This window comes from Rhagoletis pomonella, unplaced genomic scaffold, assembly GCF_013731165.1.
Source record: "Rhagoletis pomonella isolate Grant_MI unplaced genomic scaffold, Rhpom_1.0 Rhpom_scaffold_00011, whole genome shotgun sequence".
Taxonomy (NCBI): Eukaryota; Metazoa; Arthropoda; class Insecta; order Diptera; family Tephritidae; genus Rhagoletis; species Rhagoletis pomonella.
In genome coordinates, this window is record NW_023458565.1 from 25091622 (window position 1) to 25110450 (window position 18829).

General features: G+C 39.9%; 3 protein-coding genes across 5 annotated transcripts in view; 2 read left to right on the plus strand and 1 right to left on the minus strand.

Annotated features, from left to right (window-relative positions):
• The first annotated feature begins 350 nt into the window (after positions 1-350).
• Positions 351-2344, plus strand: LOC118746894. The gene is made up of 2 exons (XM_036480866.1): positions 351-568; positions 688-2344. The coding sequence occupies exons 1-2, from the start codon at positions 505-507 to the stop codon at positions 2223-2225; spliced, it is 1602 nt and encodes a 533-aa protein (XP_036336759.1). The 5' UTR covers positions 351-504; the 3' UTR covers positions 2226-2344.
• Positions 2345-4830: 2486 nt separating this feature from the next.
• On the minus strand, positions 4831-10056 carry LOC118746892 (FACT complex subunit spt16-like). 2 transcript variants are annotated; one of them, XM_036480863.1, is made up of 9 exons: positions 9694-10056; positions 9275-9538; positions 8910-9209; positions 7669-8846; positions 6724-7590; positions 6398-6663; positions 6191-6338; positions 5397-5510; positions 4831-5202 (listed from the first exon to the last, which is right to left on the minus strand). In XM_036480863.1, exons 1-9 carry the CDS (start codon positions 9760-9762, stop codon positions 5034-5036), a joined length of 3375 nt encoding a protein of 1124 aa, XP_036336756.1. In that variant the 5' UTR covers positions 9763-10056; the 3' UTR covers positions 4831-5033. The 2 variants fall into 2 exon arrangements, with proteins under 2 accessions (XP_036336756.1, XP_036336757.1); XM_036480864.1 differs by lacking the exon at positions 5397-5510 and having other exon boundaries at positions 9694-10055.
• A 2751-nt stretch (positions 10057-12807) lies between these two features.
• Positions 12808-18829, plus strand: part of LOC118746895 (histone deacetylase HDAC1) — a 41564-nt gene continuing 35542 nt past the window's right edge. The window contains exons 1-5 of one of the 2 annotated variants that reach the window (XM_036480868.1): positions 12808-12893; positions 13459-13571; positions 13634-14565; positions 14629-14930; positions 14993-15705. In XM_036480868.1, coding sequence (XP_036336761.1) covers positions 12851-12893; positions 13459-13571; positions 13634-14565; positions 14629-14930; positions 14993-15057 — 1455 coding nt within the window. In that variant the 5' untranslated portion in view covers positions 12808-12850 and the 3' untranslated portion in view covers positions 15058-15705. Of the gene's footprint in view, positions 12894-13458; positions 13572-13633; positions 14566-14628; positions 14931-14992; positions 15706-18829 lie in introns of those variants that run through there. The other variant, XM_036480870.1, reaches the window with a different exon arrangement.

The window sequence follows — 18829 nt, forward strand, 5'->3', positions numbered from 1 at the left end:
CGTTGTAATTTTATTCAGGTGCAGACCTATGAAAGCTAGATTGTGGTTAAGTTTAGATAGGATTATAGCGCACTATTTAGACTCCACCTACTTGTCTCTCTTGCGGTTTTAACTGATAAAAATACTCGCCAAACACTTTTGAGGAATGCTGTTGAAGTGACAGTCCGAGGCGAGAAATAAATCGGGGTCGTTCCGGTAGCGTAGACCCGATTACTTAAAATTCCGTTGCAAGTATAGTAGGCTCAATATTCCAGCTTCTGAATACTTCATAAAAAAAATAGAAGTTGTGGATGGCCCATATATTTAAATTGGATCGATCACCCTAATGCTGGTACACTTTTTCTGTGCAAGTTTGTGCTATTTACTTTTAGTAAAAATAAATATGTACATTGTCTTTTGTTTTGCTCTGCAGCAGAAGGACAGCGTCTAACTGTAGGTGGAAAATATTATGAAAATTTAATAACATTGCGACAGTGAACTGCCAAACTGCGGCGTCAGGGCGTCATGACAGAGTCGAATGCAATCGCACAAGAATCGAACGAGTCAGACGAGGATTGCGAGGTTTACTGTGAGTATCATAGGCTGCTTTCACAATTAGCTCAATGGTTGAGAGAGGTACATAATCCTCAGACTAACGAGCTCTGGCGCTGAACCTTATCAACTAATATTTTAAACTCTTTTTTCCAGTTCTTAAACCAGTCAATGAGTACAACATCGTTGAGAAAATCATAGAAGCCAATAAGGTGTTATTTGAGGAGATAACGACAGTAAACGACAAGACTTCGTACTCAGAAGGCATTGCCGCCGCGGGCAACTTGGTGACCGATTCAGAAACTGGTGCGTCCCTACGAAAAGTGACCTTCGCACCTAATTTAGAAACATACGAACCGGACAACGCACTCTTAGAGGCATTAAAGCTGACACGAGAATTCGAGGAGGCAGTAGCCGAAGCAAAAGAACTCGATCGCAAGTTAACAAATATTTGCGCATATCAAACAATTGTTGAAGAAGCGAACATCAACGACGAAGCGCAACCAGACACAGATGCTGATGCAGCTGATGCGATAGATCAAAAAGTCGCGGAAACTCTACTCTCAACAGAGTTAACGGAAACAAACGCCGCGAATATGCCATCGCCAATAGACGAAAACTCAAGCGTAGTACCGGAGCCGAATGTTGAGGACGATATTGTAGAAGAGATATGTGAGGAAATTGTAGTTATGGACATGGAGAGCGAGCAAGCACCGCCTGAGACGTCCGATGCGCAAGTGAGTAATCCACGCCGCATGGTGAAGCTGCGCACATTTGATTGTGCAGAAGAGGATCCACCTGATACGATTGAGACAGAGCAGGACAATAAAAGTTTGGTTAACCTCCTGACCTCCGATGGTGAGGAAGAGTGCTGTAGCGCTGCCACATTCGATATCGACGTGGACAACAGTGATCTCGATGTGGACGATATTGACGTGGACACAAGCACAAATGAACCGGACGGCAATGCCAATGCAGATGTCGAAGAAGCGCTTAATTCGGCCAATAACGATGGCACCAGTGCAGAGGGTTATGGCGATGATGAGGATGATGATGATGACCTCTCAATCATAGTCGCCTCCTACTTACCCAATGACTTCGAACAGAAACGCTTGGGCAGCGGTCGACGTAATGCGGCGAATAAATCACGACGTCTGCTAGCGCCATTAAGTAAACGCTTCTCATTTCGTCGCAAATCACTTGCACGCAACGCCATTGGCACAACTTGCACAAATATCACCGAAGATGGCGGTAGTAATAGCGCTCTGTCACGCGTGCGCCGGCCACATCTACCACCACCGGAAGTCACCGATTTGAAGTTAAACTATCGCACCTGCTGCGAATATCGCCGTCAGTTGTCGGAACCTGAAAAGCTACCCAAATACACGGGCTATCTGTCCGAGTATGGGCTGAGTCGACAGCAGCTCGAGCTGCGTGAGGAAAGTCTGCAACGCAAGCAACGTTATGCGCTACAGCAGGCGTTGGAGGCAAACGATGCCGAAATGAATAAGATGCATGACAATGAACGCGCCTTCACCACGTGGTTGAGAAACAAAATGCGCTTCCCAATCAATAAGACGCGCAATATGTTCGATGTGAAGCGACGCAGCTTGGATGTTGGGATGGGCGGAGGTAGCGGTGGCGCTTGCGGTGGTAATAGCGCAGTGCGAAATGGTAGCGGAAAACGGAAATGAGAGGAGGGAAGGCGGAGGAGATGGATGATAGTAAGATGGATTTTCAGTGAAATTTTGGGTTAGTAAAAAGGTGTAGTAATCAATAAATATTTACTTTATACGATGTATAGTTCAAAGTAAATTTCACTACTTTCTATTTTTTTGTGGTAATTTACTTGTTTTCCTCCATACATCGTTTAAACCAGTGATTCCCAAAGTGGTACAGGTGGACCCCCAGGGGTTAACGGGAGACTCGACGGGGGTCCACGCCGGCGTTTAAAAATATGGCGTCCACGCGCTGAAAGTGGGGGTCCAGGAAAATTTATCGAGTTTCGATGGTGAAGAACCAAAATGGTTGCTTAATAGCCTCTTTATTTAACAATTTACTTATTTTTGAGTGTTGTATAGTGCTCTTGACGAACTACTGTCTTCATACGTGGGACAACCATAAAGGCCACCTGCAGAGTAAAACGAAACGGACGTTGGTATAACACTGAGTGGGGCGAGGCGGAGATCGCTGGCGGCAGAGATTTGAGCACTTGGTGTCTTTTTAATGCCACATGATAGTACGCCACCATTGCCTTTGTTGAAGAGATTCTATAATGTTTAGTTCCCTGAGGCTGAATGCTGGTTTAATTCAAGCTCTGAACTCGTACTCACACATTGCCGAATCTTCATTAATGGCTCCAAAACTGACTCTGGGTCAGAATCTGGGGACTTGTTCGAAGTTAATGCGGATATGCTTCACCTTCCGCTTGGGAAATGTGCTTCGGTCTTATAGGCTGAGGTATTTGCAATCCTCAAAGCCAGGCATTGACCAGCCCTCTATCTAAGTACTTCCAAACTAGTTCGGCAATGCAAGTCACGACTAAATTATGTTCGTAAACGTAACGAACTTGCTTTACTCTGGGAGCCAGGTCACTCGGGAGTACCTTGTAATGAGACATCTGACCATTTGGCCACAGTTGGCTTAGACCAGGCATTCCATGATCTGCACTCCTCACTTCGGCCATCGAAGCCACCATCAGAAACTGGTTGAATACTTCGCTCAGCAATGACCGCGAGGCATCTAGGGGATGCAGGTGGACGAAACTCATGTTTCCTTCAATCTCAGAAGGTCCATCTAGTTTTTTACTCTCGTTGAGCAGACGGTACTGCAGACAACTTGTTGGACTGCTGACTGGTCAGTTCACGTGGCACAAACACCTGACTGTGATAGGTGTACATGACCACTCCATTTGCCAATCCTGCCTTGAAAAGCATGAGACGGTGTGGGGCGATACTTCTGGAGTGGGAGCACTGAACTTCTTCACGGATGGATCGAAACCGAACATCAGTGTTGGTGGAGGGATGTTATGTCGAGAGCTTTCCATCAACTCTAAGTTCAGTCTTCTGAACTGAGATAGTGTATTTCAGGCAGAAGTGGCTGCTATTAAGAAGGCAGTGGAGGCACTACTCAGGTGTGCGACGACAGTTAGAGGTGAGCTTTTATTCAGATAGCCAAGCAGCTATCAAGTCCTTAAATGCGCTGGAGGTGAGCTCTACCTTTTGGGAAGTGTTATCTCATCCATCTTGCTCTTAGTTAAACTGTAAAGGTTTCCTGTGCTTTGGGAGACCATTCGCTATTCGAGAGATGAGGAACATTTGGGGTTGCCTAAAGTGGTCCTGCTGCGATGGCCACTGTGTGTGTTGCTGCCTATTTGCTGATGTTTGGCAGCATCGATGGCGTCTAATGCAACCGCAAAGCTCTGTAGTAGGGGCGGCAAAGCAGCAAGTTGGGCTGACTTCCAAAACGTCAATTGCTTTGCATACGTACAAAGTATAATATTCCATAACGCCGAGCTACAAAATATTGACAATGTATACTTTTCCAAAACGCATAAGAAAAGTTATCGAAACGCATCGCCAGAGCAATTAGTGCATCAGAAACAATGTTGATGCTTCGTTTGTTATTGGTTACCACTGGTGTTTTAAAAATGTAGATTTCAGAAAAATTGTTCATTGCTATTTTGAATATTTAAAATATGCAATGTATATGGTTGCAATGTGTCGCAACTCTGCATATACAAACAGTTTGAATATCGCAGTATAACAGTTTCCAAACATTGCATTAATACGTTTTGGAAGTCGGCCTTGTTCATTCGCGCGGCTGGTGTTGCATTTGACTGTTCTGCTTTCCAGTAAATTTTATTCGTACAGATGGATTAGGCTTTGCTCTTGGTTAGTCGCCACGTAGAGGTTGGAGCGGGATGTACTTAGGTGGAGGACGGGGAGTTCATTTGTTGCTTAGCTTCGTGAACTAGCAAATTTTCATCAGTGCGGCAGTAATGCCGCTTTTATTACGTGCCTCGAACAGGCCCTCTGCCTTGACAAAGATTTGTCAAAGAAAAAAACATCAACCGTTTAGCGGCGACGTAAAACTTAATCTATGGTAAAACTGTAGACCGTATTTGGCATGTTATGCGTGCAACTCTGAACTTGCTGAAGAGCGAATGTTCCCCTCGCCTAAAACTAAAATTGAGAGTACACAAATGTTTTTGTACAAATGGAATATTTGTTTATATGCAAACTTATTTTAAACAAGTAATTTATAAATTTCAAATTTTGTTTAAAATTAAACACATAATTTGAATTAAAAGGATGCTTCATTTTTTTTTGATACAAACAATACATGGAAAATAATCTGACAATGGACTCTGAACAAAGAGTAGTGGTATGCGTTGTTCCATTCGCTCGATTACAATGCAATCCTACAAGTGCGAATATCATGTGAACATTCCGGGCTATGTTACTGTAGACGTTTTACTATGGAGCTGTCGGTTGAATGCTTTAGTGACGTGATTTCTTCGATTTGTGACCATGGTCTCGACTATCATCGCGTGAACGTTTGTGGCTACTGCTGCTGTGATGATTGCTCTTATCCTTGCTCTTGTCTTTGTGTGATGATGAGGAGGAATGGTGTTTGTCACGACTGCGATCATGATGTTTATCCTTGGAGCTAATTAAAAAAAAAATAAAAATTTAGACAAAATTTATTAGAACAGTGCAAAATCAATGATTTAAAATTTTGTGTTGGGCAGCAAAGTGAAAAATTTTGATTTAGTTAAATTCATTTAGAGTATGCCAATTCGAATGTTGAGTGGAAAAGGAATTTTGTTTTGTGTGTGTTTGCTGTTACAGTGAATAACAAACCTATGCCCGCTCGAACTGGCATGCTTGGCAGATTTTGAATGTGACGAATTTGAGGTTGAGGCAGTGCTTTTATTCTTTTTACTTTGACGAAGCTGCACTTCACGATCTCTGCGACTGCAGTAAGATTACGATGTTTACGAAATAAAGAATTAAATATAGGTAGATATACATACATATTTTTGTAAATATATATCAAAATCGTTAACACTTTTGAATTGGTCATATTTGTTCATACTTTTGCCCCAAGAGCGATACTACATACCTACATACCGCACACCGTCGTCAAAAGGGGAACAGCTCAAAATTACATGTTTGCCAGGAAATGCAAAAAAACTGTATAGCATATCGTCGTTTAAAGTACAAAACCGCGTATCAACATAATGCCAAAACCGCGTATGTGAGGTTGTATAAATTAGTAAAACACTCATTTCAAAATTATTCTCTCTGTTATGAAGCAATCGCATTTCTGGCTAGTATATTTCAGAACGAATGGATAAGGCTTGAGCCAAGAGCTCGGTGAGCAAATCCAGTTTTTGCAGAACGACCATACGCTGTTTTGTACTTTAAATGACGATATGATAATCATATAGACAAGGGAGACTTTAACTTAAGTTGCTTTAACCAATTATAACAAAAATTTGCTCCAGCTTTTGCAGAAAGGTAAATAAAATCTGTGTAAATTTTTAGCGCATAATTTCAAAAATGCCAAATTTTGAGTTGTGCCTCTTTTGAAAACGGTGTGCGGTATGTATATTTATACATAGATAAGCTAAGATTTTTCAATTTTTTCTCACCTATGTTTTGAACTCTTCGAGTGCTTCTTTGAATCATAGGTTTTGCCATTCGGTTTGTCGTCGGTGTATTCTTGATTGCGATCTTCTTCTGCAGCTTCGCGCTCTAAATCAGACCAATCCTTTCCAGATTCCTCATCCGAGCCCAGTTCTATGTGAGAAAAAAAGTAAGTACACATCTCTCTTGTACATAATAAAATAAGCTCCCACCTTCACTATCTTCACTTTCATCCTCAGATGCCTCCGAGTATTCGGAATCTTCCTCTGATTCTTCCATGGACTCAATATCGGTCGGCTCATATGCCTCATCTTCTTCCGATTCCTCTTCTTCATTTTCACCTTCACTGCCCGAATCAGCATCCAAGAATGTCCAACCACCCTGTTCGAAGAAACCCTCCGGATCGTCAGTGATTGTTTTCATAATCTTTGCCCAATTCAAAGACTGTATACCCTCCGAGTAACGGATATCACAAGAACTGTGGTAAAAATTACCTTTAAATAACTGATGCTTTAAATAGAGTTTATCTCAAACTTACTTCAACCACTCCTTAACGTGATCAAGCAAATTCATGGGAATTGCGTTGACCATTGCCACCTTTTTCTGATAGTCCTTGAAAACGAAAATCATGTCGAAGTTACGCAAATGGAATTGTACACGTTCGAAGTGTACCAATTCGACGTCGTCGAGAGTTATAACAAATGGCGGCCATTCTGTCAGATTAACCAAGCTGCCCGAAGTTGGCTGCAACGTAACTGTGCTACGGAATGGTGCGCCTGGGAAACCCAACTCGCGGAATGGCGTGTCGAATTCTACTTGTTGCTTAGTCATCGACTCCACTTTCTCGCAGAAGCTCTTGAATGCCGTTTTTAATTTATGACGCAACTCACGTTCAGCCTGCTCAGCCGCCAAATCATCACGGTCGTGCATATGCTGATGTTTGCCTAAATCCGTGGTGATCTCACCTACTTCTGTGTAGAATTGAACATCAACATGCTTCTTCTTGCCAAACATAATGGCATGTTTCAGGTGGAAGTGCAACAAAATAATCATTTCACCATCACATGGTTGAAAGAATGAACTCTTGATGTTGTTATAGAGAATATCCACCTTATCGCCACGTACGGATATGTAGCGAAAGCCGTTGGTATGTGCCTCTAAACTGCCCGTCATACGTTTTGTTACAATGTTCGGGCGTATATATAAATCTTTGAGTTTAGGATTACCCTTATTCTGCGATAATATGAGTGTATCCTGCTTGACAAGATCTTCCTTTTCGCGTTCTTCTGCTTCACGCGTCTTGAAACGCTTCTGTACTTCTTTAATCAGACGGAAAATGTTGTTAAGATTGGACGAAGGTGCAGAGATTTCTCCGTGCTCTTTCACATTTGAGGAACGATAGGTGCTAATAAAGAAAATTGTATAAAATTAATACACACGAAGTGTGATGGGCGTAAAATTTAATACAAAAATTAAAACTTACACTTCCTTGAGGAATGTAGCCTCTGGTTGTGGGTATAGACCACCTTCGTTGCGTCCCATAGTGGCACCGGGATGAAAGAAGTTAATACGTAGGTAGGTGTATTCGCCTTCTACAGATTGTGAAATATTTTTGATCGTAGAAATGTGGAAGGGTACTGGTATGCCAAATACCGGCAAAATTACGGTCTCGTACTTTTTGTCCACGTATAACTTCAACTCCTTTACCTCTGGTTCACGTGGCATTTGGCTGACAGATTTATACGAGACAGTATTTTTACGCACCTTTTCGACTTCCTTCGATTCTCCCTGTTTAGCTAGACGCTCGCGTGCTTTCTCATTCAAAAGCTGTGCTAATTCTTTTTGATGCTGTTTGCGTTTTTCCTCGGTATTAGTCTCTGTACGCAACTTATTTTCAAGTACAGCATTACGTTTGCTACGCCCCAATATTTCGGAGCCCTTATCTTCTTTCACTTCCTCCTTCTCATCGCCATCCTCTTCATCACTATCGTCCTTAATAAAAATGCCGATATTTTTTATTTTCTTCTTCGAAGGTGTCATTATATTAGCTGGAGAAGAGTCTCCAACCAGCACAGTGTCACCAATAAACAGCGCATATGTTTTGCCCTCCTTCTCTGATGCATCAGAATTAGTGAGATTTGCGATGCCTACGTTCACATTGAATACCATATTCTTTTTCACTTCAGCATGACATTTCGGACCTATTACAATCGAGTTCTCTCGAAATTCAATGCCCATGGCAAAGCCGAAAGTCTTGGTAAAGTTATCGTACAGTTTGGGTTTCTCTTTCTTTATATATTCTACGGTGGTGTCGTAAATTTCATTCAGCTTAGCGCCGGGTTTTAGTAATTTTAAAATTTCCTCCTGTACATTTACCAGAAAGTTGTAGTTTTCTTGCATTGTGTCGGTGGGATTTACTAAAAATGTGCGCGATATATTTGAGCAGTAAAATTTGTAACGTGCGCCCAACGAACAAACAATAGCGCCGAAATGCAAATAGTTTTTATCGCTCAACGCAGAAAATTTCAGGCTATAAGATCCACCAGATTGTATTATTGGGGTGTAACACATTTCTAAAACCGAGGTGTCAACACCGGAAACATATTTCTTATCGGTGAGTGCCGATTCAACACCGTCTGACAATTTAGCGTGTTTGATTTTCTAAAACGTGAAAGCAAACTGGGTTATAATCTGCTCAACCTTTTACATTTTCTATATTTATACCTTATCCGAGTCAATTATATCCATAATCTCATCTTTAAGGTACTTGTTAAATAGATCTACAGATACCAAAGATGCTTTTCGTATATTGTTAATCTCCGGTTCGTCTTTCGGGCACATGATGTACGCCAGCGCTGCACCAACATCTAAATTTTCGAAACTCTCACCCTTCAAAGCTGCCTTCCATGAATCACAGAACTCACTGGTGGATATATCTTTAGCAAAAACACCCAGTGTTTTGCCATTTTTCGATGATTTTATTACTTCTTTTAATTTGTCAAAGTTGGCCTTATCTTTATCGTTCTAAAAATAATTTATTATATGGTATGTATATGTGCTAATAGTTTTTCTTCCAATCTCCCTCTTACCCTATCGCGCAGCAATAGTTTTATTTCGGGTACTCCTTCCTCCTTGACATTTTCAATCTGTTTAAGAAATTCGATTTTCTTCTTGCTGGCCAGGAAATAGACTGCATCTTTAGCAAATATGGATATGGTATCAGTGAGTTCATAGCCCAGAAGCCATATCTCAAGCGCCCGCGACTTGGAATAGACTATGTCCTCATCCACGCCTACAACACACATGATGCAGTCCACCTTTTTTAATGTATCATCATGGGCAATGGCTGGTTCCTGACGAAAAAAAAAGCGGGTTTAATAACGATTTTTAAAATTTTACAAGTGGCGTGCGGATCTACACATGTACATACAGACACACATTTTGAAAATTTTTACAGGTTATACATAGTGGGTATAAAAGATCACATTACATTGTGCAGATAACTCACCCGCCATTCTGAATACAATCGTTTTATCCGGCGCAAAAACGTATTTTTGTCCAAAGCGTAATTAGACATTTTTGCAGCTGCTGATCCTACGGCTTGCTAACTGCAACCAACACGCTTGTTTGATAGAATGAGTTGTAGGTATGTATGTAACACAGTGCGCAAAAGAAAAATGTTAAATTGCGTCTTTAAAGGACGCAGCTAAGTTCTCAATTTATTATCCACACACCAAACAGATGTACTTTTTCCCGATTTTAACACTGAATTCACAGTTCAATTTCTGCAACAATGCCGGTGAAATGCAAAAATTCCTCCAGACAATTCGCGACCATCAAACGACGCACACCAACTTAGTGATGACACGATTAATCGAAAAACGCATAATAATCGGTAATTTTTTTCGGTAAAGCGAAGCGCACATTAGCGCGATTCCATCGTTGCGAATACGTTGCGAATTCGGCTGTTAACTTCGAATCCGCAAACGTGCGCACACTTGTGCGATTTTTTCGCGTCGATTTCCGATGTACAATTCACTCAATTTTCCCTTTATTTCGTGTATTTTCGCACTCGGCGTGCCCAAATCGTACAAAATACTATTATTGCGAACGTTTTTATTAGTTTTTGTACATTACACGTTTTTTTTTCTTTGCCTTTATTGCTGTAACACCTTTCTTCTTCTTCTTTGACGCCTTCAAAACGCTGCAAGCCGCGTTTCGAACGCGTCAATAGAGAGGAACATTGAATGTTCGAAAAATTCGCAGCGACGGAATCGTGCAAGTGTGCGCTAGCGCATTAAAATGTATGGGTAGCATTGTTGTAATTTTTGAGCTTGCGGATTCGCAACGACAGAATCGCGCCAATGTGCGCTTCGTTTTAATTGGCCCTCTTCACCTGATTGAAAATTTCGCAGGTATTCTTCCTTTTTTTTGCACGCGAAATGGGTTATAACCCTGCCAGCATTTTCTATTACGCAAGTTACTAGGTCGACACCACATTTCTTTGAAAATAATTCTAAAGGCCCCGCCAGACAGAAAATATTTTCTGCATCACAGGGATGCTTTTGACTGACAAAACATGCAGAACATGACAAGACGGCACAATGAAAACGTTGCTGCAAACAAACCAGCTAAGTTGCGGCAATGCATGCGTAGCCAATCTGGCGTCTTCTATTCAAAATCCCATACTTAGCTTGGATGTCAGCCAAAATGTCACATGCCTGAAAATCTTGCTTGCGTTCTGCTTTTTTCTCTCGCAATCGAGATAGAGTTTTGTTGAATGGGCATTTCACAGCATACTTTTCACACAAAAAAAGGTTCGAGCTTTGCAGGCTAAATTTGTATTTTCCACCTAAATAAACAATGTTGCTACTCTGAATGCACGTGAAAACGTCCGGTTATATTTGGCATTTCGCAAAAATAATCGATAAAACTAGGTTGGACACCGAAAAGTTATCGGTTTAATCTGGGATTATTTTTTAATAACAGATTAACGAGGGACGAATTTTGTATGGCCTACAGTGATGCCTGCCCGGGGAAAATTCCCCGATTTTAGTGGAATTTGAATTTCTCGGGGTAATCGGGAAATGCATTTAAATTTTGGGGAAATTCAATGCAACCGTGTGGATTTTGAAGAAATTACAACCGTGCACACTTTGCGACACTTTTCACCTTGGTAGAGAATTGTTACAGAAACGAGCTACTGCTGGATGTCAAAATGATGTGTTTGTTGTAATATGAGCCCGCCTTGTTTACAACAAACACATCATTTTGACATGCAGCAGTACCGCGGCGAAAACCAAATTCGCCAGTAACACCACCAAGGCGAATTTATACAAGGTGGTAATTATGGCGAATTTAGATTTTCGCTGCGATACTTCTTAAAGTCAAAATGATGTGTTTGTTGTAAACAAGGCGAATTCACATTACATCAAACACATCATTTTGACATTGAGAAGTACCGCGGCGAAAATCTAAATTCGCCAGTAGCACCACCTTGTATAAATTCGCCTTGAACATCACCTTGTATAAATATTCGCCTTGTACAGAGCAAGGCGAATCTATACAAGGTGGTGTTAACGGATCCGCTAATTTCATGGCGAATTTGTACCTCTTGTCAAAATGATGTGTTTGCTGTAATTTTGTTTTGTACTGATTGTCAATGTGCGTATAATTTGTTTTTGTAATTCTTGTTTTTGTTCTGTCAACACCACCTTGTATAAATTCGCTTTGGTACAGAGCTATTACTCCGCCAAGGCGAATTTATACAAGGTTGAAGCGTGTCGAATTTTCGTACCCGGCCGTCTTCACATGCTTGAAAATATCGCTTGCGCGACGACGCATGCGAGAGCCCGCACGTGTAGACCGCAAAAAGTACGAATCATACTTTTTCTCGCATGCTTTCAACTATCAATTTGAATTTTGTTGTTTGACAGGTATTTTCTCATTTCGCAGAATTCTTCAGAGATAAAACATCGTTTATTTGATAGAAAATACAAATTTGCCCTGAAAAGGCTCGAACCTTATTTTTTGGCGACATTTTACAAATGAAAGAGTATGCTGTCAAGTGCCTAGTCAACAAAACTATCTCGCTTGCAAGAGAAAAAAACAGAACGCAAGCGAGATTTGCAAGTGTGAAGACGGCAGGTAAGGTGTTGTTCAAGGCGAATTTCCGTTTTCACATGCTTGAAAATCTCGCTTGCGTTCTGCTGAGATAGAGTTTTGTCGACTGGGCATTTATATTATAAATGCATGTATTCATAATCAGCTGTCGAAGAGACGCCAACGGCTATGCAACGCCAAAGTTGTATGTAAACGGACTTTAACCCATTCGCGCGTATTTTGGTTCCTAACCGATTCGGCCTAGCGCAGTTTAATCCCAAATGGGACTTTTTTCAGCTGATAACAGGGTTGCAAGTTGAATGGACAATCGAAAATACACCAATAAGTTTTAGGAAGGCCGGCAACACTAGAAGTGCTTTTTTTCGCCGAGCATTTTCATTTTTCGCCGCGCAAAGAAGCGTTTGCTGTTTTTGTTGTAGTTGGCCTTTTAACGAAAAAATTGTCACAACGCGGTTGATAAACAAAAAGGAAAATTTTATAAATTTAACTAATTTCTATTTGTGAAAAAGTGAGGCCGTTCCGACGCCTACATATAATATAAAATGCAGGCGCATAGCAAAAAGCGTGTCTGCTATTATTATGATAGTAAGTGATTAGAAATGGGGCTTTCGGTTGTTAATAATTTAGCTAATTTTTTTCAAATCAGGACCAAGGTAGAAAAAGGAAATCTTCTAAATATATTTACGTTAATAGCGTTGCGATTTATGTCAACAAAAAAGTGGTAGTATAAATGCAAATTTTACTAAAGAGTCGAATTTTATAATTTGGCAATTTTGTGCTGACTGTATGCGGGCGCCTATATTGCAGCTCACTTTCGTAAAACGACCATACTATGTATGACTAGTAGCGCACTTCGGGCGATTCTTCGGTCAAATATAGCATCGAAAGTGCGCTGTCACTGAATCTACTATACAGACTCTAACTGTATGGCAAAAATTTTGCAAGATTTATCCGTTTTTGTATCTACATACATACATATGTATGCACACTTGAGAATGTTTATAATTGTAATTTTAACTATTATTAAATTATTATTATATAAATTAAACCCTTGTATGTACTATGCATATGATTTGAAATAGCTAGGCGTTATGAAATACTTTTATTTCTTTGCTATAATACTTATCCATGTCGTTTTTCTTACTTCTAGGTGATATTGGTAATTACTACTATGGGCAGGGCCATCCAATGAAGCCTCATCGCATACGTATGACCCATAATTTGCTTTTAAATTACGGTCTATACCGCAAAATGGAAATTTATGTTAGTTTTTCATTTTATTCTTTAAACTTCAAACTAATTTATTTGTTATTTTTATATAACAGCGACCACACAAAGCCACTGCCGACGAAATGACAAAGTTCCATTCGGATGAGTACGTACGCTTTTTGCGCTCCATACGTCCGGACAATATGTCAGAATATAACAAGCAAATGCAGCGGTTCAATGTCGGCGAGGATTGCCCAGTTTTTGATGGTCTCTACGAGTTTTGTCAGTTATCCGCTGGGGGTTCCGTAGCCGCTGCCGTCAAACTAAATAAACAAGCTTCCGAGATTTGCATAAATTGGGGTGGTGGCTTGCATCATGCTAAGAAGTCTGAAGCTTCAGGTTTCTGTTATGTCAATGATATTGTACTAGGCATTTTGGAACTCCTGAAATATCACCAGCGCGTGTTATATATCGATATAGACGTTCATCACGGTGACGGTGTTGAGGAGGCGTTTTACACTACCGATCGCGTCATGACCGTAAGCTTCCATAAATACGGCGAGTATTTTCCCGGCACAGGTGACTTGCGTGATATCGGCGCTGGCAAAGGCAAATACTATGCTGTGAATATACCACTACGTGATGGCATGGACGATGAAGCATACGAATCCATATTTGTACCAATCATTTCAAAGGTGATGGAGACGTTCCAACCTGCAGCGGTTGTACTCCAGTGTGGTGCAGATTCATTGACAGGTGATCGCCTTGGGTGCTTTAACTTGACTGTCAAGGGTCACGGAAAATGTGTAGAATTCGTAAAGAAATACAGCTTGCCCTTCTTAATGGTTGGAGGTGGTGGATATACGATTCGTAATGTATCGAGGTGTTGGACATATGAAACGTCAGTTGCGCTCGGCGTAGAAATTGCAAACGAACTGCCGTACAATGATTACTTTGAATATTTCGGTCCTGATTTTAAGTTGCACATCAGCCCGAGTAATATGACTAACCAAAACACTTCAGAGTATTTGGAAAAGATCAAAAATAGGTAATAGAAATGTTTATTGGAGGCCAAGTAGAAATTTTCTAATGCGCATTTAAATATTTCTAGACTTTTCGAAAACTTGCGTATGCTGCCACATGCTCCCGGTGTACAAATTCAAGCCATACCGGAAGATGCTATCAATGATGAATCCGAGGATGAAGATAAGATCAACAAAGACGAAAGAATACCCCAAAGCGATAAAGATAAACGAATTGATCCTGATAACGAATTCTCAGATTCAGAGGATGAAGGCGATGGTGGCCGCCGCGACAATCGATCTTACAAAGGTCAACGCAAGCGACCACGTTTGGAAAAAGAGAGCAAAACAGTTACAGAAAATGCCGATAATAAGGATGACAAAGAGAAGAGTAAGAATTCGATTTAAATAACGCAAAATTTTAAAAATTTATAACAAGCACTTATTTTATAGTGGATACAAATGAAAGTGAGGAGACTGGTAAAAGCGAAGACGCAAAAAAAGAGAACAACATATGACGTGGCGGTCGCAATTGGTTATAGAAACCAATACAGCGTTCCACGAAGTTTAAACCTAAAATATTTTAGCATCTTTAGTGATTTCTTCCATTTATCCTTACGAAGTGTAACGGTAGTAACGTGCTCGACATAGAGGGAGTGTGTTGCTCAGGGAAAGTGGAATTGAAAATATATAATACGCTGCCGTCAAAAACGTACTTTTAATAGTTATAATTATTTAGGCTATGCGCGAAAGAACTTGTTACATGCTCCCAGGTACGGTTTTATACATGTATAACAAACGTACACTTTTTTGTGTTCCGTGAGCAGGATTTTTTTTTTTAACAGCATCATTAACAGTGACGTTTGTATTATTTGCGAATTTAGTACGATCTTTAAAATCATACTTAAATAAAGATAATATTTTACGCGCATTCATACCGTATATGTATGTATGTACGTATATATTTATATGTAGTTACTGCTATACTCACATAAATACATGATGTCATCCTTGTCACATTAAATTAATATAGGAATGTAAAATTAAATTTCTTAATGGAAGAATGGACTATGCTTGTAACTTTTTTATTTTCTGTAGTCAAAATGAAAAAAAGATGTAATAAAATGTGTGTGTTTTGTAAGTGGATAGCTAACCATAACCCCCTAGCTTTTCTTGTTATTGTTTTAAAATGCTGGTGAATAAGCTTTAGATGCATGCCGGAGCAGCCAAATCGGTTGGTGGGAAATGTAAAAGTTGGAGTATTTTCCCATCACTGTTGAAATCTGCCGGGTGCAGATAAGGTCGATTTCACTATTGTGTCAATGAAGCGAAGGCAGGGGCGGTACAGAATGGCCTCATGCCACGGCAACTCTGGTTCCAACCTTGAGTTTAAGCAACGCGTATACGGACTGACAAAAACTCTCAGCAAACTTGTGCTCGTGCTGCTGTCAAGACTTGGTAGCTGCGACATCCGCAATACTGGTTTGGTCTTGTGATGAAAAAATCGTCGCAGTAGCAAGTGCAATGCAAGGAGTATCAGCTTTTCGAGTATGTCTTCTATTCTAGTGGAAAGCTTCAGAACTCGCTAGTTCCGCCACCTAGAATTCGACCCACGCAGGGAATTGATGAGGCGACTGTTAATAAAAGGGCTGCTCTTTTTTTCAGCTTGTATAAGGATTTTGCGCCTTGTTCACCCCTCAGCAGCACTGTTGTTATTGTTGTTGTTGTTGTTGTTGTTGTTGTTGTAGTGGCTACAACAACCCCGCCCAGATCGGTTAATATCTCAGTCGTTGTCGTCAAGCTCAACTAACGGAAGCCCTAAGAAGCGTGCAGCCTCAATGGGTTCGGCCAAAGGGACAAGGCGTTAGCAGTGTCGGGTTTTCCGGGCATACGAAGAGATGTTTCGAGTCGTGGGGTGTCTCTCCGCATGCCGGACACTCATTTGGAACATCTGCGTCTAATCTGCTCAAGTATGAGCATCCGTCTCGTCGATGTCCGGTGGTTGTGCGCCTAGAACGGCGTTCACAGGTCTGGAGTCTACATAACTCGAGACTGACTCGCTGTGAATGCCGCTCAGGGCCTGTCGATAAGCCGGCGGGTCCAGATGTTGTTTAATGAACCTGTGGACTTCGTCCTTCAGTTCGTGTGCTGATGTGCTTGGGCGAAGGCTCTTCTGCAAGCATTTGTCTATTTGGATGACCACGTCCCAACTAGAAACTGCTTGCAGAGCATTGTGTTGTGCTCCTTTATGGGGAGGTGGTGTTCTGGCGACATCAGAAGGCATCCAGTCGCTGTCCTAAGTGCAGTGTTTTGCGTCGTCTGCAGCTTCATCCACTGCGTCCTACTAGTCTCCGGCGACCACACTGGTGTTGCGTAATTTAAAACTGCAGTACTTGTCTTTGCCACAAGTACTGTCGGGTAGCGACGTGAGGACCTTGTTGCGTCTCTGTACACTGAGAAAATGAAACAAGTGAAACGCACGTTTTCAAAAAATATTTAAAAACAAAAATTTTTATAATTGTTTTACTCTATATAAATTTAAAAAACGCACAATTTGTCTATACGAAATTTAAACGAAGCATTCGGAAAACTACAACAGAAGTATTATCATATTTTGTATTGGGGGGGGAAAAGCAATGGAAGAGAAGAAGTTATCATCTAAAATGTGTATTTTCAAAACTAAAACGAAACAATTTAAAATTTTTACCATACAAATTATAAAGCTTCGAAGTATTCAGCCAACGAAGCAAAATGAAATATTTTTAAAATAAAATCGAAAACTTTGACTCGCAAAGTGTAAATGGAAAACTTTAAAAAAACGAGTGTGTTAGCATTTCTATTCAAAAAAATATTTATTTCAAAAATAGAACTTAAAATGGAGCAACTATTAAAAAAATTCGAGCTAGAGCACCTGCAGCCTCAGCTTATAGGTAAGTGCTATTATTAAAAGACTTATGTATAACTATGTAGTTAATAAGTTAGTGATTTACAGAAGCTGGAATAGAATATCGGCATCTCATCTTTTTAAATGAAAGGGACATTGCTGATGCAATAAAAAAGATAGGTGACCGAGCTGAATTTCGAGTTAAACTGCTCGAATGGAAGAAATCTTTGGTAAGAGTTTCTTATACAAAAAATTATACATACATATGTATGTTTGTATATATTTTAAAATATTCATATTTGGTTTTGTATCTAATTATAGAATCTAACCAGCGATACGCAGAAGGAACAGGATATCTTTGGAGGAAAGGTGAGTAAACAGTATTTACAAAAATGTATCCTCTGGTTATGAAAGTTTGTTTTGGTCATGCATTTCTTATATTTTTAGACGCTATCTGAACTGTTGGCCCAAACCGATACTGGTTGTTCCATACAAAGTTATTATAGAGAGCATAAATGTCTCACAGATATTAAACGAGACAAAATTGTACAAATTATTTTGGAAAACACGTTTGTCAACTGTAAGCAACTGACACCAAACGATTTTGATTGCATTTTAAAAGAAATTTTAAACGTTTTCCCAGAGGAAAGGAAAGTGTCCGTAAGTGCAACTTATATGTATATGTACTGTCAGTCAATAAAGTTTAGGTACAGCGAATTTTTCGCAATATCGGCAACTATTTTTTAAATATTTAATTTTTCGCTAATTTTGTATAAAAATGTGGTTAATTCTACAACAAAAACCAAAAAAATCAGAGCTCCAAACCTTGCGCCAAATTAAAGAAAATTCTGGAAATTTTCATTCAAATATTGCACTTTATATTTACACTCTTTAGAAAAAAGTTGAGTATGCAGCTTTTTAGCCCATTCAATTTTAGTGTATCTAATAAAGTGCAAGTTTTAAGTAGCTAGGACTTACCATTGATTTTTGGCAATTTTTTTTGTTGGCGGTGTCGCTCATTTTCTCCATAAAAAATAAAAATTAGCGACACCTTCAACAAAAAAATTACCAAAAATCAATGGTAAGTCCCAGCTTCCTGACTTGCACTTTGTTAAACTAAAATTTAATGGGCTAAAAACTGCATACTCAACTTTTTTCTAAAGAGTGTAAATAAAAAGTGCAATATTTGAATGACAATTTCCAGAATTTTCTTTAATTTGGCGCAGGGTTTGGAGCTCTGATTTTTGGGGATTTGTTGTAGAATTAACCATATTTTTATACAAAACTAGCGAAAAATAAAATATTTAATAAACAGTTTCCCGTATTGCAAAGAACTCTCTGTACCTAAACTTTATTGATTGACTGTATATGCATTAAAAATTTAAATTATTTGAGTACTATACAGG